Source organism: Haplochromis burtoni, unplaced genomic scaffold (assembly GCF_018398535.1).
Source record: "Haplochromis burtoni strain Fernald_Lab_line unplaced genomic scaffold, NCSU_Asbu1 Contig_54, whole genome shotgun sequence".
Lineage (NCBI taxonomy): Eukaryota > Metazoa > Chordata > Actinopteri > Cichliformes > Cichlidae > Haplochromis > Haplochromis burtoni.
Genome location: NW_024582415.1, coordinates 1125317 through 1152975, shown reverse-complemented (window position 1 = coordinate 1152975; position 27659 = coordinate 1125317). Strand labels below are relative to the sequence as shown.

General features: G+C 38.9%; 1 protein-coding gene across 1 annotated transcript; it reads left to right on the top strand.

The window, feature by feature from the left end:
• Window positions 1-1291: 1291 nt before the first annotated feature.
• Window positions 1292-27659, top strand: cspg4ba (chondroitin sulfate proteoglycan 4ba). The gene is made up of 10 exons (XM_005924458.3): window positions 1292-1579; window positions 5114-5277; window positions 8251-11820; window positions 12099-12572; window positions 13061-13237; window positions 18875-19073; window positions 20282-20413; window positions 22883-23055; window positions 23472-23655; window positions 24119-27659. Exons 1-10 carry the CDS (start codon window positions 1489-1491, stop codon window positions 26158-26160), a joined length of 7206 nt encoding a protein of 2401 aa, XP_005924520.1. The 5' UTR covers window positions 1292-1488; the 3' UTR covers window positions 26161-27659.

Sequence of the window (27659 nt, the reverse complement as noted above, 5' to 3'; positions counted from 1 at the left end):
GATGCTCTTTATAGTGCTGTCAAATAAGTAATCACAAAGTGAAATCAATTATAGAACAGTAGGGTTTATTAGGAAGCTACACACAATATTAAAATCCAGTTACAAAATACCTATTATTGAATTAAATATTACATTCAAATGTTATCTTGTGTTAACATGTCATTACTTATTATTATTGCTTCACAGGCAACCAAAAACATCATAAATGTCTTAAGATCTTCAATGCAGACTAAAAAACCCAAACTTGATTGCCTTAAAATGTAAAAGTTCTAAATCTTATTTACAAAGATTGAATGCTAGATGTATATTATGTGTGTATTTACATGTAAGGACAGTAACAAGCACTTGTTACATTCATGCTTAACAGCCTTACAAACATTTGAATTTCACTGAGTAAAAACCGGGAAAGAAAACACAGAGATGATGTGTGCTAAACTGCACATTTTACAACATTCAAAGTTTTTTTTTCTATGATTGGACTGCAGAAGGAATGGACTCATGCTTGGAATACCAAATAGCCATAATTTCCCTCAATAGTTTATAATGTTTAAGTGTGTCTGCCTAGTGTTATGTTAAGCTGAGTCTTGTGGGCTAGTCAAACAAAGAAATGATTTAGAGTAGCTGTTCCCAAATACTGTGCCATAAGGCAAGTCCAGGTGTTCTCTGGGATTCTTCTGTCAACCAAATATTATTATACATTGGGGAAAAGTAATAACTGGCATTTAAACACACTATATTAGTACACCAGATTCCCTGACATATAACCAGGAGGTAAAACTGATCACCTCCTCCTGTCTGTAAACACGCACACAAGCACAAGTAAAATACCTGAAAACTGTCAACAGAAAACACTTGGCCATATTAAGCCAATTTTTTTTAGATATTAAAACAGTTGTGCCTTGAAACTTTTAGCCCCTTTAAGGTGGCTTGGGCACAAATGTTTAAAACAAACAAACAAACTGATTCCAAGCGCTTTGCAAATGCTTTCCCCCTTTTGGCAATGGTCATTTAATTCTTTAGTTCTCTTATCAGCAGCATTTTTCCCAATAATTAGTTTAAATTAGGCTTTGGTTAAAATAGATTCCCAGATATTGGGTTAAACGTGACTGCATTTTAATAACGGCGCATGACTCTAATTCAGCTTCACTGTGTGCTCACCAAATGTCTGTTTACATTTTCAATCTTTGTTTCCACTTGCCGCCGTTTGCTTGAATAACCCTGCAGCGTTTACCCTCGCTCCTGGCTTTTATTTTGAAATTCCCCGTGCACGCACGCGCACGAGGCGGAGTTTGGCGAGGGTCGGTTGGGGCTTCAGTTCGGGATCTCCTGCTGACTGTCCGGGCAGTGCACACATTCTCTGACTGGTCGGACGACCAGCTTTTAGTCGCTTTATGTCGCGTTAGCGAAGCGCGATGAAGTGAAAACCAGTCTGTAAATATGTGACTCCACTGCCGGCTAAACATTAGCGTTTCTACCGAGACGAGGAAGATGGACTCTGTTGGGAAAAACACCCAGAAGAAGAAGTTGTGGCTCTGTGGTCTGCTTTGGTGGTCGCTTCTTGTCCATTTGGCGTCAGGAGGTAACAACTGCAACTTATCTGACTTTATCAAATGAAAACGACAGCGATACATGTATTTAATGATGCGTTCAGTGGCAGGGTGTTTTAATCTTTCCCTTGTTAAATTTGAAGAGTTGTTTCGCTGTTTTTAGTTTGTAGTCTCTGGCTGTGATTAACAGTTTATAAATACCTCGTACTTGTGCGTGCAGTTCACCATATTTGTTGGCGGTGATAAACTACAGCACTAATGCTTATTATCACTTAACAATAGTTTGTTGACGGATTTCGGTACATAATATTGCGTTACTCTGCATCACAGGTCCTAAAATGTTGACCTGAGTTTAACAGGATTAAACACGATGTGATAGAGGGTAGGCTGCAGGGTCTTTTGGCTGTAGTGTCACGATTCCTCCCAGCAACAATAGCAGCTCGTTTAATCTTTAAACAGCACAACCCTGTGATTACTTTTATATTAACTCAGCTGAAAACATCAGTATACCTCTCATTTAAGTAACCCCCACCCATTCTTATAATCTGTGCCTGTATGGACGCCCACAGTAGTCTGATATGATCAGAGACAGCAGCAGAAATAGGACTGTGATGCCCACTGCAGTGGAAGAACTATCAGACTGTGACAGTAGCACACTCAATTAAATTCAAAGAAATGGACAGTTGTTGCTGCCTTAGGAGACCTAAAGGGAGGGAGATGTGATTTTCAGTTTAGCTGTACATTATTTGCATTCATGTGAGCATTCCTTAGCCCATTTGAATAATTTGATCCCAGGCATGTGTCATCTAAATTCAGAGTTCATCCAGGCTTTGGCCTCAGGAATTATTTCAGAGTGACTCTCACTTACTATATCCTTCTTTGCACATGACTACTGTATAGATATTTGCCTTACTTCAGTGGATTTCTGGATGTTTTCTATTTTTATTTTTTATTTTTTCATCTCTACTGTCTTTGCATTATGAAACAAGCAAGGGCAACAGAGAGTCCACAAAAAACCCAAACAGGCACTTCAGTCAAGTTGCATTTCTGATTTGTTGTATAAACTGAGCACACAGGCAGTGACAAGCACTGCTGTCGCCCCTAAAATTAACTGTTAGGTGTTCTCTGGCTTTGTTGTTGAAAAAGCAGTTTGTGAAATCTCTTAGAAAATGTCCTTAATGCACAGAAACTAACCCTGCTGAAATCTAGATTATAGAGCAACATTCAAAACATGGGAATTGTTTTCTGGTTAGTCTGCAGTGCTCTTTAATTAACATTCCCTCAAAAATTCAAACTTTTGGTCATGTCAGAATGCTTGTTTACTTTTTTTTGGGGGGGGGGGCGCATCATTCTTCATCTGATCCAGAATCCACTTCCTCACAAGCAAACTGGGAGATGCAGCGATGGGGAGGTTCTGACCCTTTTGTTTTAACCAAACACGACTTTCAGTCATATGACTTAAACGTCATCTTGATGATGCTAAAATACAATTGAGCATGCATGTCCATCCTTGTGAATTTAAGAGAAAAATGTTCGTGCATTCCTCTTGAACAGTTTTGGGAAGTGCTTATTCCTTGTTATGTACACAGAACCATGAAGATGAATGGCACGGGACAAATAAATAGAGATAAGTAAGGCTGGATGCCTTTGTGGATATCAGTTTTTGTTTACTTCCAGCTACATTTAACAGTTCCATCTAAACAGGGTTTCAAACTTAGGTTGGTTACTGGTCAGTTAATTTCATTTCAGCTTTGGAATTTGTTCGTGCTTTGGAATTTGTAGGTGTTTTGGATTTTGTATGTGTTTTGGAGTTTGCATGTGTTTTGGAGTTTTGTACGTGTTTTGGAGTTTGTACATGCTTTGGAATTTGTAAGTGTTTTGGAGTTTGTACGTGCTATTTGGAACTTGTACGTGCTTTGTCTCTAGGGGCCACCGTAGTTCTGGCTTCACAATAGGGACAATCATTTTAGTTTCCTTTGAGCTATTAAATAATAAGTAAGTATATCGTGGTTGTTTGTGTTGGTTAAACGAAAAAGTGTTTTTTTAATTACTAGACATTATATTAACCAGATGATTTAGCTCATGGTTGACAAAATAGCATTAGTTGACACTTAAAGTCTGGACTTTTGTTTGCGGGGAGTAAATAAGAGTTGGCTGTTAACATGTGAAGCAAGCCAAAATTGTATAAATTTAGGTTAACAAAATAAGAATGTGTATGATTTTAAATATATCTATGTATAGAATTTCTAAATGAAGCAACAGCACGTATGGCCTAGATGTGTTAAAGCTCCATCTCAGTTATACAAACTAAGTTTTATTTTGTTTTCCTTTCTCTGGTTGTTTATATTTTAAATTCATTCTCATTGATTATTGTATCTTAATGTGCCTCAAGGGCTTATTAACATGCTTAACTGATCGAATTGCTTAAAAGAAAATATTGCACGGTCTACACAGAGTGGATCAGTTTAAGCAAACTGCACATTAGTGCATTAACCCTTTTAGGAGGCGGAGTAATGCATGAGCAGACATTAACTTTATCTAGCTTCCCCCACTGAGCACTTTAGCTCATTAGCAGCAGGGGGGAGGGGGGGGGAATCAAATGTAGAATGGGCACATTTCTTCAGTTTGTTAACCATTCAATATGCTGGGGACTCTGGAGCTCATTAAAAACTGAACTGGTGGTGCCCGGGCATGGAGGCTCAGACAAAAACGCTTCAGAGCATGTTAGCCCAGATTACAGGGTGATGTGAAATGGCAGGGAGGTGATGTAGAAGAAACAGCTGGGTCCGTCCGCCACGCTGTTTCTGGAACATGGGGCCACAGACAATGTGGGGACGTCAGAGCCTTTCATGTTCAGGTTGAAGGTTCCTGTCAGGGCAGGGCATGCCCGAACATGACGGACTTCCCGCAAGCCTCCTCCACATCCACTGCCTCAGTTGGTACACTGCTGTTATGGCATTAAAGTCAACATATGTAACTGCTATACATTTAAGAGAAACCATGAACAACTTTCTCCTACAGCTACTAACGAGAGATAAACCTGCAGTTCTGCAGGCTTGAGTTTAGTTTCGTCTTAAAGGTGGTTATTATTCTATAGGTAAAGCTTTAAAGCTACAATAATTGTATTCTTGTTGTAATTGAATGCATGGAGCCTTTTAAGTGTAACTAGCCCACCGCGAAGGCTAAACTCAGTAGATGCAGAGAATCTGACAAGTCTTTGAAATCAGGTGAGGTATAATTTGTGCGCAGCGTGTGGTGTAAAGCTCTGTGTGTGCCCTTCCCACTTATACACAGTCTGCTCACTTGTAAAGAACAGCTTTGATGATAATTATGCTGGCTTTTATATCTAAATGTCACATGTCGACTGTATTGAGACCGCAATGCTTGACTTGACTTGCTCTGTTTGTTGTAGTCACTGCTACTCTACTTCCTGTCCCAGTTCTCTCTTGTACTCGGCTCAGTTTAAATAATTGTGAGTTAGCCTGAAAAAAGACACCAAAATTGAGGACATGTACTCTTCCTCTAAGTCTCTAGGTTTTTTTTTCCAATCCCTTTTCCTCTCACAGCTTCCTTCTATGGTGACGGCTTTGTACAGCTCAAGGCAAGACAGTTGTCCGACCGTAACGTGCTCCGCATTCGCTTCAGAACCTCGAGCACAAATGGCCTGCTGTTTCTCGCCGCTGGACAGACCCACTACTTTTTACTAGAGCTCCACACGGGTCGCCTGCAGGTGGGTACATCCATGGCTCCAGGACATGAGCATATGTGTTCAGGCATATAATTTCACACGTTCACGCACACACGCACACACACACACACACACAGTATGCTATATGCACAACATCCAGTTTTTACTTTTTGTGTCTGACTACATGTATGTGCATTTTGGACAAACAAACATTCGTCACCATTAGCTGTGGCTCTGTCTCTGTTGACAGTGTCAGTCTCTGAACGCGTTGACACAAGCTGACAAGCCTGTGTGGTGTGAGCTGAGTCTTAATGCCATACCAGTCACTTCTTGTCACAGTGAACACAACGAGATGATGAAAGATTTTTGAGATCATGGACAGATTAGTCACTCAAACCACATGATTGAGAGGCTGGATGACAGTGAAACACACGTCTGTTACAATTGTGGATGCTCATATTAAACATGGCCAAAGTAATGAGGCCAATATATGTGCAAGTAATCTCTGTGAGCCAAAAGTTCAGACTTCAGACTCCTTTAAATTCCCCATTTCAGACAGTTTTATTCCCTCTTCTTATAGCTCTTCATGATATACCCTGTCCTCTTAAACTCAGCCTACAAAGCTCAGTCTGTTCAAAATCAAACGCTTTTATAAATAAATTTGTGTAAACTGTGAATGAAAGTCAAATGTATTCAAACATGTATCATACAGATTTTTTTTCACTGATCTGTTATTGTAAGAATGATTATTTCACAAAGTTTATTGGTTCCTGTTTCTCTGGGATCTGAATTTCATACTAGAATGAGCCTTAATTAATGGAGTGGAAAACAATGAAATATCATGTTTCAGCAACAGTTTTACGTTAAAAGGAAGCTGTATGTGGTTAAATATAGCATTCACTGCCACCTTTTGAGATTTATTTTGTATTTATCAAAATGTAGGTGTACATTAGGTTTACACAGGAATTTAGTAATTAAAGATAAGCTTGTGCCACAAGCATTAAAGTCCTGTAACAGAAGCTTTGCATGGAGAATTTAAAGGTAAATCAAAATGTCCATTGAAGATAGCTTCTAAAGCATCTTGTAAGCAGCCCTGCCAGGCTAAATCAACATACAGAATGCACAGATATACTGCCAGAAGACTTTTTTGTAAGTAGACACATTCATAGGAAACATAGGAAGTCATCAGATATGCATTAGAGCTTTTCTGCTTCAGACTAGAGAAATCCCTGTGACTAAGCATCTATTTGTGTTAGACTTTCGCTGCTGGGAATGAATCACACTGACAACTGTGTTGCAGAGTTGTACCTTAGTAAGCACGAGGAGCGAACTCCGTGTTCATAAACTGGCACTGGTTACCATTTTAGGGTTTTGTTTTGTTTTATTTCTTCCGTCACACAAGTTTTCCTCTGGCTTGGGGTCTCATTTCGTGTGAGTCAGGCATGAGCGTCGCTTCCCGGAAACCAGTCCATGAATAGTGGCGACTGAACAGCAAGCCTTGACAAGCACATCATCTAAATGGTGCATTAGTTTGAGAAGGTGATGTGATTCTCTGAGGACATAGCTGAAGGCAAAAAGATAATAGTGCTCTTCCTGCTTTAAACGACAGACAAAGCTCACTGTTATAATCACAGGTGACATCATGGAAAATAAGCAATTTAAATCTTGCTTCTCCTTCGGGGTTCTCTACTTTTGCTTGTACAATGAAAATATTTCAAGAATTATTATTTTACATGTGTACCACTGTATAAACAATTTTAGATTGTATTAAAATTATATTTTCTGTATGATCATACCAAATAACATGTACTTGAGCACAAAAGTGGTTTTGCATTACTGGATAAAAAATTAAGGAGTCACTAAAGTTATCAAAGTTCATCCATGAATGTCTGTTTAATTTATGTTAAACTCCTGATGGTGTTCAATTTACCAAAGTATTCTGGATATCACTAAATATATCAAGATCTTTGTTTTAAGAACCAACAATGTCTATATCTGTTGTTGGGTCATTAAAGTTAAGACTTTATATGCTGTAAGTGTTTGTGTCACAGTGATGTCAAACTGTGTTAAACTAAACAAACATAAAATAAAGTCCTTAGAGAAAAGTTGATAGGTCTTCACAGTCGCTGAAGTCCGTAGTGTCAACCTTCGGGGACCATAAACCCAATTTTCATGGCAGTGCATTCAGTATTTCCTGAGGTAATCGGTCTGGAGCCACATGCTGGACCTGCATACTACTACTAGCATTCCTAGCAATGAGTCATATTTAATGTGGGATTTTTTTTTTTTTAAAGGGTATTGGAAAAAGTGAAAAGTTAGAAAAAGTATTTTATACCCATCCAACTTTTTTTTTTTGCATATTTGTCACACTTAGATGTTTGATGTCATCTAATATTAGATAAAGATAGCCTGAGTAAATGCATAATGCTGTCTTTAATTAATGGTTTTATTTAAAAAGCTATCCAAGCCATATGTGATAAAGTAATCGCCCCCTAAACCTAATAACTGGTTGTGCCACCCTTGCCAGCAAAAACTACAATCAAGCATTTGCACTAACTGGCAATGAGTCACATCATTCTGGGGGAATTTTTGCCCACTCTTCTTTGCCAAATTGTGTTAATTCAGCCACATTGAAGAGGGTTTTTTTTAAATTTAGTTTTGTTTTCTTTAGCTATTTCTGAGGTAATATGCTTCCAATCATTGTCCTGCTATATTATGCAATTATTTTTTAACATAGGCCCATGTAAGTTTGAATATTTTTCCCCTTAAATTATCAAGATTTTCATTTAAAAACTACATTCTATTTATCTAATAGGAAACACTGTTTGATCTGGAACATTAAAGTATAGCAAATATTTAAAAAAGAAATCAGGGTGGGAGCAAATACTTTTTTATTGTTATGTAATAATAAGCCTAAATTTAATAAATTTCCTCCTTAAGTTGCTCTGTGCATTTGCATAATATTTCGTAAAATGTCATATTTTGTAATCCAGTTGTTTTTGTTCTTTCTCCCAGCTGAAATTGGATCTTGGATCGGGGGAGCAGATGTTAGAATCAGACCGGGGAACCCATCTCAACGATCTGGCCTGGCACCATGTGGAAGTCCATCATGTGCAGCTCAACATCACTCTTACTGTTGACTCAAACTCTCACAGCAGTGTAAAGGTGCCAGGTCCCCATTACAGTCTCAACACAGATGGTCTCTATGTTGGAGGCTCAGGGGGCTTGGATAGACCTTACCTGCCCAGAGACCCAGTTTGCTTCCGAGGCTGCATGGATGATGTACTTTTCAATGAACGTGACTTGCTGTCATCACTGAGACCATATACCGGATACAAGAATGTTCATGAAGTGTCTTTAGGCTGCAGTCCCCAGTTCTTTGCCACTGAAGAGGACCCTATCAGTTTCTTCAGCTCGAGGGCTTACATTTCTCTTCCAACCTGGATTACTGAGCAGGAGGCTGCATTTGAGTGTGTTATGCACACTTCAGCTAAAGAGGGAATTATCCTGTACAATGCAGCCAGAGAGGAGAAGTTTGTGGCTCTGGAGATTCAGGACGGTTTGCTTGTGGCTGTTGTTGGAACAGGTGAAACCAAAACTGAGCTTCGTTCACTCACGCTCATCAATGACAGAAAATGGCATTCCATCAAGTTATATTTCAGTTCCAAAAGCCTTGAACTAACTATTGATGGAGAGATGGTGAAATCTGGCATTATCCCTCACCCAAAAGCGCTCCAGCTTAAAGGTTATCTTTTTGTTGGAGGCATCGATGATGGCACAAGATCTGAAGTCAAAAAGATGGGGCTAGTCTCTGTATCTGGAAAGCGTGCCAGGGGAGGTTCCTTCAAAGGATGTCTAAAGAACATTGCAGTTAACAGAGTTAAGATGGGTCTCTCTAATGCTGTAGTCACCAAAGATATATCAGTTGGTTGTGAGCCAGAGAAAGAATCAGATCCACCAACTGCTTTGAATCCAACAAATACTCCAGGATCTCTTTTTCACTTGATAACACCAACACCATCGATTGATATGTCCACACTTGCATGGGGCTTGGACAGAAGGTATGGTTTCAATTTTGTGCAGCTTAAAAACCTTATAGTCCAAGAGGGTGGTCGAGCATCTCTTGAAGCCAAACACATCAAGGTTCTCTTGGACTTTAGAAAACTTGGCATTCGACAGTCTCAAATTATGTTTCGGATAGAGGAGCAACCACTTCGCGGTCAGATAAGGCTTGATGTCGATCAGGACCAAGAGGAGAATACTTTCAGCATGTTGGACCTTTGGCATGAGCGAGTAATGTACATCCACGGAGGCTCAGAGGAACCGGATGATTTCTTCATGTTTTCAATTTTTTCTAGTACTCGAAAGCAAGTTCCTGATTATTTAAAGGGCACCAAACTGTACCGCTACAATATTTCAGTGACATCCACTAATGATGCACCTGAGTTGAGTCTACCTCAAGGAAATCTCTTTGTTCTGCTGGAGAACTCAAAGAAACGCCTCACCACTGATGTTTTGATGGCAACAGACATTGACAGCAATTACACAGACCTTTTCTTTTCTGTACTTGGGAACTTGAATGCTGATGCAGGATACTTGGAAGTTGAAAGCAACCCAGGCAAGGCAGTGACCTCATTTTCATATATAGACTTAGACGAACTGAGGGTATACTACGTTCACACAGGGGTTCGAAATTCAAGGATAGTTCTGAGAGTTAGTGATGGGGAAAAGGTCAGCAACACTGTAGTTTTACGAATTATGGCTGTAGTACTCGAGTATAAGATTGCTAACAACACAGGCCTTGATATCATTCAAGGAGAAACTGCTATTATTGGCTCAAAGCAGCTGGCTGTGCAAACAAATGCTGTGAACCAGGTTGTAGACATTCGATACGATGTCATTGAACCACCTCAGTATGGAGAACTCCAGAGACTTCACTCAAGTGGTGAATGGAGGCATACTGATTCATTTTCACAAAGGCTTTTAGAAAAGGAGCGCTTGAGATATGTTAGTACTTTCCAAGACATCCAGACATCTAATCCCACTGATTACTTCAAGTGTAAAGTTAATGTGGCTGCAAGGGAAACCACTGAAATCTTGTTCCCAATCACTGTGAAGTGGGTAAAGTACCACCTGGTGAGAAACACTATGATAGATTTGGATAAAGTGAGGAAAGTGACACTAAACTCAGAGTGTCTTTTTGCCACAACTGAAGGTGTGACTCTCTCAGAGGATGACCTATATTTTCGGGTTCTCACTACACCAAAGAAAGGGAAATTACTTCTCAACACCATAGTCTTAAAGAAGAACTCCACCTTTAGCCAAAGAGATGTAACAGATCTAAAAGTGCATTACGAGCTAGTTGACAGACCTTACCAAGATACAACTGACAGATTCAAATTTCATCTGGTTTCCAAACATGCTCAGTCACAGAACTATGATTTTCAGTTTTCTATTAAGGCTGATGTTAACAGCGTGTTTATTAGAAATGCAGGACTCTCACTTCAGGAGGGAGAAAGTAAGCTTATCACCAAAGATGAGCTCTTTGCAGAGACTCTGAGCACGAGGGATATGTTTTATACAGTTATAAACAGCCCAAAACATGGAAAGCTAGTTCGTATAAGTCAGTCAAATTCCAATGCTAGCTATGACAACATCTTAACCTTTAGTAATAAAGATATTTTAGAGGAACGTATAATATATGTCCATGATGACAGTGAAACGACTCAAGATGAATTCACTTTCATAGCCTCCACCACCCAAGGATTCAAACCTTTTATTGCAGAAGATGAACCTGGCTTCAAGGAAAGTGTTTTTAACATATCCATTCAGCTGCTAAATGACCAAAAACCAGTACGTGTAATTGATAAAGTTTTCCACGTAGTAAGGGATGGACAGAAGTTACTCACTACAGAAGATCTGCAATATCAAGATGCCGACTCTGACTTTGATGACGGTCAATTGGTTTACACTCGACGTGGTATCCCAATGGGAGACCTCGTGCTGGTAAATGACACCACTTATCGGCTGTTCCAGTTTCGACAGAAGGATTTGGAAGAAAACCGGGTGCTGTTCATTCACAAAGGTGTGAGCTCTGGCAGATTTGTACTTTTTGTCTCCGATGGAAAACATTTTGTGTCAGGCCTTTTACACATCAGTGCACATGACCCTTTCTTGAAAGTCGACAATAACACCGGCCTGCTGGTCCAGAAAGGTCATTCAGTGGTCTTTTCCACCAGCAATTATAGTGTAATGTCAAATCTGGACATCCGCGATGACAAGGAGGTTATCTTCAAATTAGACGATGGTCCAAAGCATGGAAGTCTTTACCGCAATGAAACAACCGTTGTGACATTTACACAAGCTGACTTAAAAGCAGGGCTGATCCGCTATCGACACAATGACAGCAAATATCTGACAGACTATTTCAACATAACGGTGAAAGCTAAAAGTCTTCAGCTCACAAGCAGGGTCAATGTGAAGGTTTACCTGGAAAGTCATCAGAGACCTCCCATTGTACAGCATCATGATACTTTATTGGTGGAAGAGGGAAAACCAGCAAAGATTGATGAAACTAAACTAGAGGTGAGTATTTTCATTTAAAGAACTTTAATTTCTTTGAAGCATTCAATTAAAGTTTTTTTTTGATAAATGAGTGAAATAAGTACCGTAATCTGATTTGAAGGAAATATTACATCAACTGCTTGTATGCTGCTGAAAGGCTTAAAACAAATCTTTGACCAGTTTTTGTTTTTATGTTTTACTATTTTGCCAGTTTTTGTTGAGAATCACACGACAACTAAACCTCAGTGACACAAGAGACATTTCAAATTTAAGGACCAAATGTTTTCTGATTCTTGCAGGTCACCCACGAGGACAACCTGCCATCTGAGATTGTGTTCACCGTAAAGGTAGCCCCATCTTATGGCTTTCTCAGGCGTTTTGTTGAAGCGGAAGAGCGCTACATCGGAACCAAACAGTCCCCTGTCAACACATTTACCCAAAATGACATCAACAGCGGGAACATTCAGTATGTGCAGGTGGAGCCAAACAAAGTCAACGACACCTTCATCCTTGATGCCACCAACGGGGTCACTGATGTCACTAACATTAAAATGTTTGTAGACATCATCCCCCTGCTCATCCCACTTCAAGTCTCCAATATCACACTGAACGAAGGTGCGGCCAAAGCACTGACGCAGGATGTGCTCAAAGTCACCAATCGACACTTTTCGGGAATCAACTTCTTTTATAATTTGACTCAGCCCCCGCAGCATGGTCACATCGAGCACTCACGACATCCTGGTGTGGCCATAACCACTTTCACCAGGAGGCAGGTGAGATATTCTGACAGACTCTCTTACAGTTACCACAGAAAATAGCATTAGACTGGCAGTTGGGTGGGTATAAAACTGCCTTGATTTAGTGTCGCAGTGACATTTATTTTATTTTTTTTGTTTGTTTTTTTTTGTTTGCATCAAGTGTTTAGAATTTAGAGGATGCATCCATCAATTACTCATTAATTGACTGGACTAATTATTTTAAGTAACCTTCGTAACCTTCGATTTGGTTCTCATTAAATGCTTTAAAGAAAAATCTTTCCCACCCTATCCCAATAGGAATATCATCATTTTCCTAGTTTTTTTTTTTAATCTTGTCATTATGCCCTTAAGTATTTTCTGAGAGGTTTCACATTATTATCATGTGGAAATTATATGCAAGAGGAGAGATTGTGACCTAAGCATCATAAGGTAGTTTTATGCACTGCTGTGTTTTGGAAGACCCTTTGCTATGCCAGTCTATCCTTTCTGTGATCATTATTCAGGTGGAGCATGAGTTCATTTACTACGTCCACGACAGCAGTGAAACCTTAGCTGACAATTTCACTTTGGTGGCCAATGATACGAGCTTGAGGAAGCAGAGTGCAGCTCAGATGGTGCACATCCAGGTTATACCCGCCAACGACGAGCCTCCTGTTATTATAACCAACAGGGTCCTCAGGGTGAGTCTGCTCTATATTTAAACTTCAGACACTTTTTTTTTTTACTAGGAGGTCTGGCACTAGAGCTTACTGTCATGTGGGCAGTGTTACAAGTTGCCATGGCTGGCTGGCAGGGTGGATGGGGGAAACTATGTTTGCTATGTGGAAGAGGGTCCATAGGGGTTTGCAGCATAGAATAGCAACTTAAATCAAGCATAAAAAGAACTTGCAGGAAAGTCTGGTATGATGTTCAGAAGTTAAATTTTCAAACAACTCTAACCAGTATTGAGATATATCACAATGACTTGAACAATGAGCTGCTATTTTTGGCATCTGGAGTGGCTGGAAATGATTTCTTAGGCTTATTATAAAAACTTTTAATTAAGTCAAGGATTATTTCCGAGCATTACAGAGACAGTAGATCCAATGGTGAAAATAAATTTCCATAAATAAAATCTGTTCAACAATATTCAAGTGTTGAGTGTTTAAAAATGGTAAACATTGTGACCACGCTGCCTCATTTTGGTCCACTTTTGCTCTACTTCACCTTTATTTTTGTCCTTTTCTTACCAAAGGAAAATGTTCTGGTTATTTAATATATGTTTAGTATACTGTATGTGAAAAGCAATCCCTACTCAGATATGTTATACATATCTATACTTATAAATTAAACAAGTTGTCTTTTGTGTATATTTGCTGAGCAGTGCTGTCTTGTGCTACTCTGTAATACAAATACAACTCTGGCTGGAGTTGGAGGAGATCCAGCTGTAAGGAGAGTTTGAAGTATAGGTCTTTGTAGTCTGTGCCCCAAATGCCTCAAATTCCTCTGGGATCCTGCAGACACAGAGAGGAGCAACTTCTAACATTTACTGTGCTAAAGAGTAGCTGGCAAGTTTTACATTTTGGTGATGTTGACTGACAAACTGATCTGCATGTGTACTCTGTTAAATTTAAATCAAATGAGCCATTTTTTTCTTTTCTTTTTTTTTGTAAAATATGTGTTAAGTTGGAGGTCAAGGCTTTTAAGTCTAGGAAGCTGATTCATCAGTGGCCACAAGGTGGCCCTGTCTTACCTCTAATCATTGGTCTTAAAAATGCCCTGCACATGATTTTAAGAGAGTGAACTTTTTTCTTGCAATCATGTGTGTATATGCATTTGAATTATTTTAGAAAAAACACTTTTTATGCAAATATTACATTCTCTGTTTCAGTTTTTTAAAAAGACTTGCTATATTTCTTTTTGCAAGCTGGAATTATCAGTACACCTTACCTGCCCTTGGATTTCCAGAGAGAGAGGTGGTGGCTGAGTGGTTAGGGCACATATCACATGGTAAATGTGTACCCGATGTGACATTAGCTGCTGGCTGTTTGCTACAGGTCATAGCCCCTACTCCTTTTGCCACATTTCATCTCTTTATTTACAGAAATAAAGACCAACAATTGTTTCTTGAAAATATCTTGTGTAACTGAAACCAGTATTGTTTAGTCGACAGGACTGTATGTTCATGACGATGCTGCACTGAGTTGTGAGGACTCTTTCTCATAGTGCAGCGTTCCACCTTTTGAACTTGCCAAGAGAATAAAGGCTAAGACAGACACATGATTAAATAAAAGAAGACATCTTATTAAAAACATGTTAAAAAGAAGCATCAAGCAGTTTAGGTTTTGCACTAATGACTCAAATAAATTTGTCTAATCTGTCATCTCTATTACTAAAGCTGTAGCCTGATAAGCAGCAGCATGAGGTCTATCATATCTCATGTGTGCTGTTCATCAGTCCTGCTGTGACTTCCTGTTAAATAGGGGATTATTGGAGGTGGAGTCATTTCACACCAGAAGAACGCACACTCACTTAAGATGTTCTGCTGCAGGGCTGATGTGGAGTGTGTGTTGTCCCATTCCAGAGGCTTCTATTTGATTGGTATACATTATTATCCATTTAAATAATGTAACAATTTAAAGTATAAGGCCAGCTCATTGCTAATTATCATTTGAGCTTTTCAGGTCCATTCACCAGTGTTTAGTGTTTTATTTAAGTTCAGATCCAACTTGACATATTTAGTTCTATATTTTTAAAGTAAGGAATGCATTTTTTTTCTTTTTGTTTTTCTTTCTTTTTTTGTTTCACTCTTGTTCAAAATTCTCTCTTCTGCAAACTGTGATAATTGTTCACTTTGCCCACCTTTCACCAAGCACAAACCTGCCAATAAACAAGAGTCTGCTCGGTAAGTGTGTGAAAACAACAGTGATCACACCTTCAACACAAAAAAGCACATGATGAAACTTAATTCTGTAAAACATACAAAAAATATTTTTTAACAGGAAGTGTTTACTTGTTTTCTTTTTAGAACGTTATATCTGTTGATTAAGTAGAAACCTAACTTTTTTTCTTTCTTTCTTTCTTTCTTTTTTTTTAACTCATTTAGAAATGCTGTGATCATGTAGTTTGTGTGATTTGAAAAAAACAATTTATAGAAACTCAAGTTTGGAAGAGTGTGCATCAGGTGTAGCATTTTTAGCATCTCAGCTGAACAGACAGTAGTGCAAGGTGAAGTGATGTCTTCACGATAAGTTGTTTACTGATTAATAATTACGTGGTAAATAATGAATCCACTACTATCCACTGCCCCTAAAATTAATGTTTTTACTTTCTGGCTCAACTTTGGTTGTTTGGTTCTCAGCATTCATACCAAAAGCTAAAAGTATGAATCTTGGTCTGTATAGAGTTATGTAGATACTCACTGACAGTTTTCTAGTACTAGTAGTAATTTTCACATTTGATGCGATAGGAGCTTTGTGTCATGGTGCGTTATCCTGCTGGAAGCAGTCATGAGAAAATGGGTACACTGTAGCTATTAAGAGATGGACATGTGGTGTTTAAATGATGCTCATTTGTACCTAACGAGTCCAAAGTGTGCTAAGAAAATATCCCCATTACCATTACAGCATCATCACCTACCATACTTGTTGGTACAAGTCAGAATGGATTCATTCTTTAATGACACCAAATTCTGGCCCTGTTATCTAAACGTCGCTGCAGAAATCAAGACTCATCACTCCAATCTTCTGACATCAACATGGCCTTTCCACCCAGAGAACTGTTGCTCACTGAATATTTTCTTTCTTAATGACCATTCTCTGAGAAAATCCCAGTGTTCAACAGTTTTTGAAATACACATTTAGAGTCGCTTAAATCAGGTTTTCTTGACCATGTATAAACCTAAATGCAGAGTTGTTGCCGTATGATAAGTTGATTAAATATTTATGTTAGGGAGAAGTTGAGGAGGTGTCCCAAACAAAGTGGGCAGTGAGTTTGTCAGCACTGCTGTTTACTGATTCTGTTGTTAATATACAGTTTAGCTATAATCTATTTTCTGTTTTCTTTTTGAAACTGTTGTATTAGATGATTTTTGACATTTTGTTTGGCCTATTTTTGTGCTCTGTCATTAAAGATTCAGCTCTGTAAACAAACAAGTTCAACACAGTTGCCCAATAGCTCCATGGCACCCCAGTGTGTTGAGCTAAAGTAGATGGTTGAACACAAACACTGCTATGGAGATCTGGCATTTTAGGGTTGATGCTAGATATTATAGAACTGCAGTCCCCAACCTTTTTTGCGCCACAGACCAGTTTAATGTCAGACAATGTTTTCACGGATTGGCCTTTAAGGCGTCACAGAAAAATACAACAAAATAAAATGATACAGCCAAGACAAAAACTGTGGTATTTTGTAAATATAATAATAAATGCGAATTCACTGTGTAATTGTGTAACTTTATTAGCGGCATCCTCCTGAAATGCGCCAACAACATTTAGAGTAGCATCCTTCTCTCTACTCCTTAATGCTCTCTGGTCGGTATGGTAACGCGTAAATATTTCTTTCAAAATAAGACACACAACTACAACACGGGAAAAGACCCAGGGAAACCAAGTTAATGATAAAAACCGTGAAAACCATATATTTCACACCCAGGCCTCAACTCTCGCAGCCCGGTACCGGTCTGTGGCCCGGGGGTTGAGGACTGCTGGTATAGAACAAAGCACCAACCTCTGACAAATTTCTGAGCTTGCAAGCTATCCTGAAACTTACATTGGATAAGCAAGCTTACTTACAAGGGACTAGTTTTTCCACCATTACCAAAAGATACAGGCTGTGCACCCTGAACACACCTACCCAGATGTATCAGCCACTGCTGGTTATTAGACTGAGGGTGGCAAGTGGGAAACTAATAATAAAACACCCAACCCTAGTTTGTATCAGCGGAATGTTTAAACCTTTTACTTATAGGTATCCTATAGGGACTTTTACAGTCGTGAATGTTTAGGGAATAACAAGATAACACTTAATTTCATAAAATTATTATTTCATGATTTTTTTATAGCATTTGACACAAGACTAAATAAAAATAAAATTAATTTTTGTCCTAGGAAGTACACACAACACAATTATCATCTTTAATATTGCTGGCATTGATCTTCACATCACAGAAGACAGGTTTGTGCCAATATAAAAAGCACAGATGTTAATAGAATTAATGATGGCTGTATTCCTTTGAGCTGCTTCAGTTTCAGGGATCTGTTATTGCTGCTGCTGGTGACCTGACATGTTATAAAAGCAGAGGTGTTGTTAATATCATATGTGACACGTGTTCTTTGACAGCTCAAAATGTCTTACAAGGAAAAGGTTTGTGCAGTTCATGGCATTTTACAGGCCATACATTCACATCATTCTGATCACAACATTGCATTAATTACTGTGGAATGACAACCTGTCCTAACAACAATTGCTTGTTATGCAATCGTTCCTCTGGACTGGACTGTAGAAGCTCATCTTTTGTTGTCAAGTGTCTGCACGGTTCAGTAGTTTCGCGTTCTGTGTGTGAATGAGATCCTCTGTTTCTTCGTGTTAGCCTTGAGCTTTTGAATTTACATGGAAGCAATACTTCACTGTACCAAACCAACACTCTGCAGAACACCTAACTGTGTATAAAGTTTACATGGCTATATTTAGTTTTGAAATGTCCTTGGTTTGAGTGACAGTTTTCCTGAGGTTTTTATTGTATTACCACCTATATTTGCCTGAGTTAGAACATTTTTTGTAGCAGTCCTTCTGTGGATGTTATGTTGCACAGAAGCAAGACAAAAGAAAGAAGAAGAAAGCCTGTGAAATAGCCTTATAGCTGGATTCGCACTCAAAGCATCTTTGTCAGTTGCATTAGCTAATGAATGACAGGAATACATGAGCTATTTCTGTGGTCTTTTATGTGCCTGGCTTTTATTTCATTTGTATGCTATTATATTTTTGCAGAAAGTAGGTGTAGCTTAGCTGTGGTGCAGATACTTTTAATTCATAAAGTGGCACATATTTTTGCTCTACCTTACAGACTTTGTACTGCATACTTCTTCTACACTGCCTAGATTAAATGGGAAAAGATTGGCATTTACAAATGTAAATAAGCTTTATTTTAGCAAGTTTTGTGCCCCAGTTTCATGATCAGATGTGGCAGCTTTTTATTCCAAATACCACAATAAATGTCAAACTTGGGTTTAGCTGTCATGCACTGTGAGCCTCTGCATTATGAGCCCTGTCAAACAAAATCTTGTAGATTCCTTGAGGTCAGATGGTCTCTGCTCTGTCCTTGTCTGCCCCCTGTCCAGGTGTGGGTGTCCTCAGTGACAGAAATCACTTTGGATGATCTGAGTGTGCAGGACCAAGACACACCACCAGAGGAGCTCCACTTCATGGTGACTCCACCCAGCAATGGACACCTGGCCCTGAAGAGCGCCCCGATGAAGGCAGTGCTCAACTTCACCCAGGCCCACATAGACCAGGGGCAGCTGGTGTTTGTTCACAAAGGTAAATGTATTTTCCATGCTATATCAGAGAGAGGACTACTGAATTTAATATTTTAATTTGAATTATTTAAATATTTAACTAGAAATAGCTAACTTTTTCCAGCCAATTTCATATTAAAATAATTTTGATAAATGCTAACTACCAAACAGGAATGTAATTAATAATTATTCAGCCAGATTACCATCATAATATTATTCAGTATGTAATTTTTTATAGTCTGCTGCCCAAATTAATTTGTATAGTCTTTAATCAGGTTCTATTTCATCAGTTAAAAGGAACATTTTGTATTAAAATTGTGTTTTTAAACACAAACTCACACACAAATATAAAGGTCATACACTAAGAATGAGTGAACACAATATTTAGCTCATAGGCAATACAAGCTCAAGGTCTAAACAAGTACAGTTTCAGGTCCTTCATGTTCTAGAAGTAACTCAACCCAGAGTCGATACTCTAAACTGGAAATTTCCAAACAAAAGCTAATGTTCTGTGATGGACACTGGAGTAGTTTCTGTTGCTATAGGGTATTCAGCAGATATACTGTGATATATTACATTCTTTTCATTCTCTTGCATGGTTTAAATGAAATAATTCCAAATATTTTTAAATCTTTTATTTTTGCCATTCCTTTTTGTACCCACTAGAAGGTGCTGTTAGCAATTGCTATAGTTTGATGTTCTCTCCAGTTTCTCTGTGAATTAGAGTAATCTGTAGGAATGGTGTGCAACCTTCTTTCTTATCCATTGGCTTGATTGTATAAATGAGACCGGCCAAGTGGGCTGAAAGTCAGATTGGAGGTGATAATACTTGATAGTCTGGAACTGCTGTGACGTAGTGAATAACTTTTGTCAACATTTAATGGTGACTCAGATCAGGGTTCTGCTTACTGTTTTGATTTTTATCTACCTTTTTCTTTGTTTTGTGCCACCATGAAAGCTTGTCATAACAGCGTGTAAGACTAAAAGAGTGTGTTCTTTTTACATGCGTGTATCCACACGTACATTATAATATTTATGTTCTATACTCAGAGGTTACTTAGACGTTCGGAATTGTTACATTTTCTTGAGCTCTTTTATATGTCTGTGCCAAGAATAAAGTAAAAACTTGTACATACAAAACTAAATCAAGGCTGTTTTTTCTTGAGTAAAGGAAATGCCACTTATCCTTTGATCTGTTAATATTAGTGTTTTGTTTAATGATGTTTCCAGGTGCTATGTCAGGAGGATTCAACTTCCAGGCCAATGATGGTGTGAACTTCACTCCCAGACAAATCTTCAGTATTACTGCTAAAGCCCTAGCTCTCAGTTTGGAGAAGAGTCAACCACTAAAGGTCTTTCCAGGTAAACCTGTTCTTTGAGAAGCTTGTGATTATTAAAGTCTAAAACTGGCTATATATTTTTAATACTGTTAAAAAAAAACCTATTTGTTTATTTTTTAATATTTGTCCTCTTCCCTCTTCCTTGGTGCTCAGCTCTCGGACAAAGGGTATGAAATATCTGACTTTAAGATGTCCTAAAACTTACGAACAGTGCAATTCTAAAAGAAAAGCAGACCCAGATTTGTACATCAGTGCTGTGTTATTTTTGAGAATAATGGAGCTCAGTGGAACAGTGAACCAGTATGTGGTCTGACTGCATACTTCCACCAAGCAAGAAAAGTCCCTTCACTCTTTACACGAAGCAACTCCCTTGATCCAGAAGCAAATCTGGATTGAGGTTATTTTGATATTTTCTTGAACTGAGCTGTTGTCTTATGTAACTTTGATGTGTTTTACAAAAATATTCAATTCTATTAAATGTTATGCTAAATGTTGAATTTTACCCTCCTTGCATCAGTAAGGAATTCTTCCAGAAATCCTTGGATCTGGATCTAGGTTTAGATCAAATCCATCCATAAGTTTCTGGGTCATCCTCCTAACAAACAAACCAAAACCAGCTGTATCACCTCCTTGACAGAAGTAATGAGCTTCATCTGGCCGTGGTTAAAACCAAATAGCTTTTTTTTCACATGATTTGTTGACAGCAAGAAACAAAAAGACTTGAGTCTAAACTACTAACTATGCTTCCCATTGTTTTATTTTCCCTTCTAATAATATGAGGTTTTTTAAAAGTATTTGTGTCATGATCAAGTGTACAGCTGCTTCCTGAAAAGAACTGAAACGGCATATTTTTATTCGCCTCAGTCATCAACTCATACAAGTTTTCTGTGGTACTAGTAAGAACCATGAGCACAGTATTGGTTTCCTCTTTTTATTTTAGGATTTTTTGGGGGGTGGGGAATTTTTTTTCTATGAAACATTAACTGTTTCTGACACCATCAGTCTCTACTTAACTGTATTTTGCATCAAAATTTGCTTGTATGCTCAGCCTGACCGCTACCAAACACCACTGAATTCCTTTAGTTAAATAATTCAGCACATCTACAACAGCTGCAGCAAGCACTTTTATCCCCGAATACCAGACCAGTGAATCAGCTTTTGCCATGTCCTAATGTTTTGATATTTTTTACTGTTAATATTTTGGAGATAAAAATAGGCCAGCTGGGTGTTAACTGTGTCTGCAAACATGTTTAGTTTTCTGAGATTTTCAGTAGTCTGTCAGTGGTGGAGATTTTCAGTGTGAATTAGAAGGAACGGATATGGTGAGGATAGAATACAGCCAACTGGCATGCTCTGCTGAGCTTCCCAGCCACAGGGTGAGTGGGTACTTGAAAAGCTGTGCCACTGTCTGCCTGAGACAGCCCTGTTTGTGCTTCGTGCCAGGCAAGCCGGAGAGAGAGAGTGAGATACAGAGAGGGCGGGATGGGAGCTTTAACTGACAATGAAGGGTTTTGATGGGGTGAGGGGTGACATGAAACACTTTCACAGTGTGGAGGGAAGATAGATTTATTTATTTTTCCTCTTTCCTCACAGACACCTTAAATGTCTAGGTGCTTTCTGGGAAACTGTGCAAACACTTCTTGCTAAATGGTTGCAAATGCTGAATTTAGAAACCACATTTACCTGAAAGCATTCTTACGGATAGTCGTAGTGCCAGTAAAGACATTTACACTTTTATTTTAGTACACAAAGCTAATTATCTAATTGGCCGATACAGTTACTTAATGGTGGGAATACTGGATATTATTAGAAGCTTGTTTTTTGTCGTTAAAAGATAAGAAACTTGTTGCTCTCTCTTCTTCCAGGCAGGAAATTTCCCATGATAGATATGGATGGTGGGAGCACTGCTTAAAAAAAGTGATGAATGGGTTACACTGTGCTTTCACCCCTCTGTCTCTCTATCTTTGATTTCCATCATTCATCACCAGACTTTTAGGATCCCAACAATATTCACAGTGACAGGAGGACTGTGGAAATCTATGTAATCCATCTTAAGAAGAAAGAATTCCTTAGAAGTCACCTATTACTCTCAGTGGACAGTTCTTTTTACATTTTCCCCGAGCGGAAGATTTACGTCTGCAAGGAGCCGATCTACTTTTAAATTCTTGTTTGGATTTTATGTAACACCCGCACTGCAGTTGGATGTGCTGCAAAAATGTCTCTGATGTCTGCAGTGCTGCTTTAATTTGACACATCAAAGGAATCTCATCGGTCTATTCCAGACCTTGTTTTGCATAATTTGGAGTCAAAAAGATGTGGAACGCATTCAAAGGGGAAAACTTACAAAATGTAGAAAAAAAGGTTTTAACTGCGTGGTTTCAGCTAACTTGATACTCAATTCAATAAAACAATCTTTTTGTTGACGGATGCTGAAGCAGGCCACTTTATCAGTAAAGCTACTATTCTTATTTAATTTCTCATTTCTGTACAGGCTCTTCGAGACCAATCACAAATGAGTATTTACAAGCAGTGACCAATGACATGAGCAACACCTCAAACCGTGTAATAACATTCAGTGTGACACGGCATCCTAAACTGGGGCGTCTGGTGATGAGGCAGCCTAATAATTCAACAGCAGACATCTCCACTTTCACACAAGATATGGTAAGTGTGAGGAGCCAGAGGTCATGCCCATACTTATCACCCTTATGTGCTATGTAATATGAAACAGAGAAAGACTAAACAATAGGCTTTCTCCGCTGATGTGGAACACTGCCAGATTTCCTCTGTATGAATAAAACATGTAATGCTTTTATGTAATCAATTATTACTGGTGGATTATTATGTGACACAGACACAGTTGTGATGGTTGTCCTATATTTACCGCTGAGCAGAGCAGATTTAAAGTAATGAATAAATATTATGCAGACTGCAGAAACATCTTTAAGAATGAGGCCGCTGCACAGATTACACAGTTGATTATGTTCATTTTGAGGATGGCTGATTTCAGTAACTTCATAGATGTACATTTCTTTTGTAACTTGGCTTTCCTGACTCTTTGGAGTGTGTGTGTACCACAGGTGGACAGGAAAGAGGTTTTTTACATTCAAACTCCTGTTGAGTCAGTTGGCTGGGAAGCCATGGACTCGATGACCTTCTCTGTAGCATCACCACCTGCTTCAGTGAACAGTCTGACCTTCAGATTTGACATCTCATATGAGAATACCGGACCCGAACACAACACAATCCTGCTTGCAAACACAGGTATGAATATGACTCTACAGCTGTGTTAGCAGCTCTGGTCAGACACGCTGCTGCTTTGAGGTAAAAAAAAAAAAAATTAACATCATAATGTGAGCATCCTTACAATATGTGTGTTCTGAACCGGTGTAAAATTCAGATGAAATTGGGAGACGGCACAGATAACAGAGTTTAAGAGAACCAACATTTGTTTAATTAAATGAAAGTGGGGGGAGAAAAAGTCAGTGCCTAAGTGTTTAAAAGAAAGAAAATTAAACCAGAAAAACACCCAGACAAGCCACATGCTTGCCTGCTGGGGAGAAGCAAGAGAATATTAGCTACCAAGCCCTCCTTTTTTTAAACAATTAGTCAAGTGGCAGGTGTGCTTTCTCCTAGGGCCCACCTCTCAAACTCTTAAAACTGTAGATGATGGCACTAACATTAGCACATTGTTGGGACTGACTAATTGAAGTTTGCTTGGTGACAGGTGCTGAGGTGACAGAAGGGGAGAGTGTCATCATTGACGAGTCCAAGCTCGATGCCACTAACCTGATGTCCAAGCTGCCTACACCTCAGCGTAGCTCCTATGAGGTGTGGTTTCAGGTAACATCTCTGCCTCAACATGGTGTCATCGTGGTTGGTGAGAGAAACCTAACCAAGGAGAAACCTAATTTCTCACAATTCATTATTAAAAAATATGGTATCACCTATAAACATGACAACTCGGAGACAACTCAGGATTCTTTCATATTCAGCGCTTGGCTTAATCCTAAGGGAAAAACTGCGCAACGGCCTGAAGATGACAGTGATGTTGTTGTGGAGCATTTTAATATTACAGTCATCCCTGTGAATGACCAGCCACCTTTGCTAAAAACCAAAGCTCCAAGTCTGAAGGTGGTACAAGGAGATACAATAGCCCTTGGGCCAGAAAATCTCAAAATTGAAGACTTGGACAATCCTCCTGATGATATTAAGTTCTCCGTGATAAGCAAGCCAAGCAATGGTTACTTGGCTCTCAAAGGAAGTTTGAATGAGTCAATAGTGGCCTTTACCCAAGCTCAAATCAATAACAGAAGTGTCTGTTTCGTCCATGATGGAAGTTCTGTCTCTGGAGCGTTCTACTTCAGTGTTACAGATGGTTATCATAAACCAATATACAAACTCTTTAACCTAGAAGTGTCAGAAATTACCATCACTCTTGTCAAAAATACTGGATTAGAACTCCAGCAAGGTAGGACTTTAGTATCTCTGACCGAGGACAACCTTGCTGCTGAGACCAATGGGAAAAATGTCACAGTTTACTACCAGATTACAAGGCCTCTGAGATTTGGCAAACTTTTGAGAGACAACCGAGAGGTTACGCTGTTTGACCAGGAAGATCTCCAGACAGGAAGGTTGTCCTACCATATGATCTCCCTTTCTTCTGTCGAAGACAGCTTTGAGTTCACTGCTTTCACTTCAGAGGCAAATCTGACTGACCAAGTGCTTAACATAACTGTGAAACCTTTACTCCAGACTGGTAAAGGTTTAAGGATTCCCAATGGGATTACAGTCAAATTCAATGTAAACTTTCTCAATGCATCTGAACTGGCTAATATAAGTGACAGTGACCCCGTCTTTGAAGTATTATCCCATCCTAGGTATGGGAAAGTGGTTCGACCAAAATTAAAAATGACCATAAAAGCTATCCCAGTGGAGTCCTTCACCTTTCAAGAGATCATGCAGGGGAAGGTAGCCCTAGAGCTGAATGCTAACATGACTGGAGTTGAAGAGCTAAACGATTCAGTAGTATTTGTTCTGAAAGCTGATAGCGTCCAACCTGCTAAAGGGGAATTACATTTTACAGTTGTGCCATATGATCCAGCATTTTTTCCACCCACAAAGAGTCCTGTTTCAGCTACATCATCTGTGCCTCAGGCATCAATCAAGACTGCTTTTCCAGTCCTGTCTACAGTTTTCCTCTCCACCCAACAACCAAGCATAAACCAGCAAAAGTTCAGAGGACGCAACCGCTGGGGAAACTCCAACAGAACTAGCGTTTTTGGTACAACTCTGGGCAAACCATCTCAAACAGAGGAGTTTCTCTTCAAAAACACACCAGTTCGTGTCGAGTCCTACCCTCAAAAAACGTCTAATCCACTCCTGATTATCTTACCACTGCTTGCTCTGCTGCTGCTTGTAATCATCTTTGTGGTGCTGGTTGTCTTTCTTCGACACCACAGGCAAAGAAAGCAGAGCACTGCTACAGCACAGGAGCAAACATCCACCGGTCTTCCAAACAGTTCATCTTACCATGGCCAAACCCAAAGGAGCCCAGCAGTTCCCACTGTGACTGTCACTCCTCTAAACCATAACTGCCCAGGCAGCCCAGTGCTTGATCGGTTATTGACACCAAACCAGGGCACAACTTATAACGCAATAGATTCAAACATGGTTGTAAGTTCATGGAGTAATGGCTCCCCTGTTACATCATGTCAAATGATTAGAACCGCTACTCCCACTTTGCAGAAGAATCAATACTGGGTATGATCTTTTATAGCAGAAGTTGTCACTATTCAGGTTTTAGAGTTACATGACCACTGACGGTGTGACAATAACTTGTTCACCATTTTGGATGTATGACGCAATATGATGAAATGAATAAGGCCCTAGTCACACAGGCTGCAAAGGAAAAATATTTGTTCCCTAGCTGGTTGTCGAATGGTTGCTGGCTGTTACCTTGAATCCAATAGCTACAGTCCCAGTCACACGGGCCTAGAGACCAGTCAGCAACCATCTTGGGTTGGCAGAAGGAGAATAATTTAGCAAGGAAAATTTCAAGAGTTTTTGTAAAGAGCTAAACAAGAGTTAAAACATGCCCTTAAATGCTGTCCCAACAAGGTGATAACAATATTCTGTGTCTGCTGGATGTGAAACGTCCTTTGCGATATATTTATCAGAAGCAGGACAGCTCATATTAACTCATTGTCCATCACCACAACCACTGCTGCACATTCAGTTAGTGGGACAGAATCTGTTCACTAGAGCATTTACAAAGTGGTAATTGTAGAGAATTATAAACAATGTTTGTGCCTCATGTATATGTAACCAACAATGTCCTCATGCATGTTGCAGTTTCTCCCATTAAGAGTTATGAACAGCAGAGTGGAAGATGATTCTAATAACTGTGAATTACTAAGACTGACACTGGCATTTCAACTGATTGTGCAGATTTTGTGTAGATATTATAGTTTAGAAATGTTGTAAACTCAGGAAGTTTGTCATTCACCTTTATTGAGGGTTACATGTGTTGTTGATAACTGAGGTCCATTTAAAATTATGGGACATAACATAAAGGAAAATCTGCCCGAAATGTTTCCCAGCATGGCTTTGTACCACTCTCTTCATAGACCTGATCAAGTCATTGATAACACATTTGGTTAAATGATGTAATTTTATTTTACTCTTTCCAGTATTTTTATATTTAAAGAAGTGCATACAAAAAAATCAAGGTAGAAATCTTTTAAATTATACAACTCTACTCTTACTCATCACATCTTTACCTCAGTTATTAAATATAAAACACAAGAATTATTCTATAATTTATTAATAGGCTCATTGATTTACAACTCACCTGAGGTGTAGCATGTTTGCTTTTTGTTGAGGAGTGACTTTTGTGTACAAAACGTCACTGTACTACAGCTGCTGACAGGGCTTTCCTAGAAAAAGAGCAGCTTTTCTGTGACTGAAATGAGTCCTTGTACGATATATAATTATTATTTATCACTGATAAACCAGTTCTAACTTATGTGGTCAAATTATTGAATACGTCTGCTGTACACTGTAATGTAACTGCTGTAAATGAATGGTACTGCTCTGGGGGATGAGACTGCGGTCAGATAAAATTACCATTCGCATGAAATTATTTTATACTGAAGAGAATTGTCCTTTTATTTTATGCTAGTCTCAACTCAGTTGTGTAACTTGCCATGTAACAGAAGTGTCATATTTATTTATACCATATTTTAAATAAACCTAATGTTTGTAAA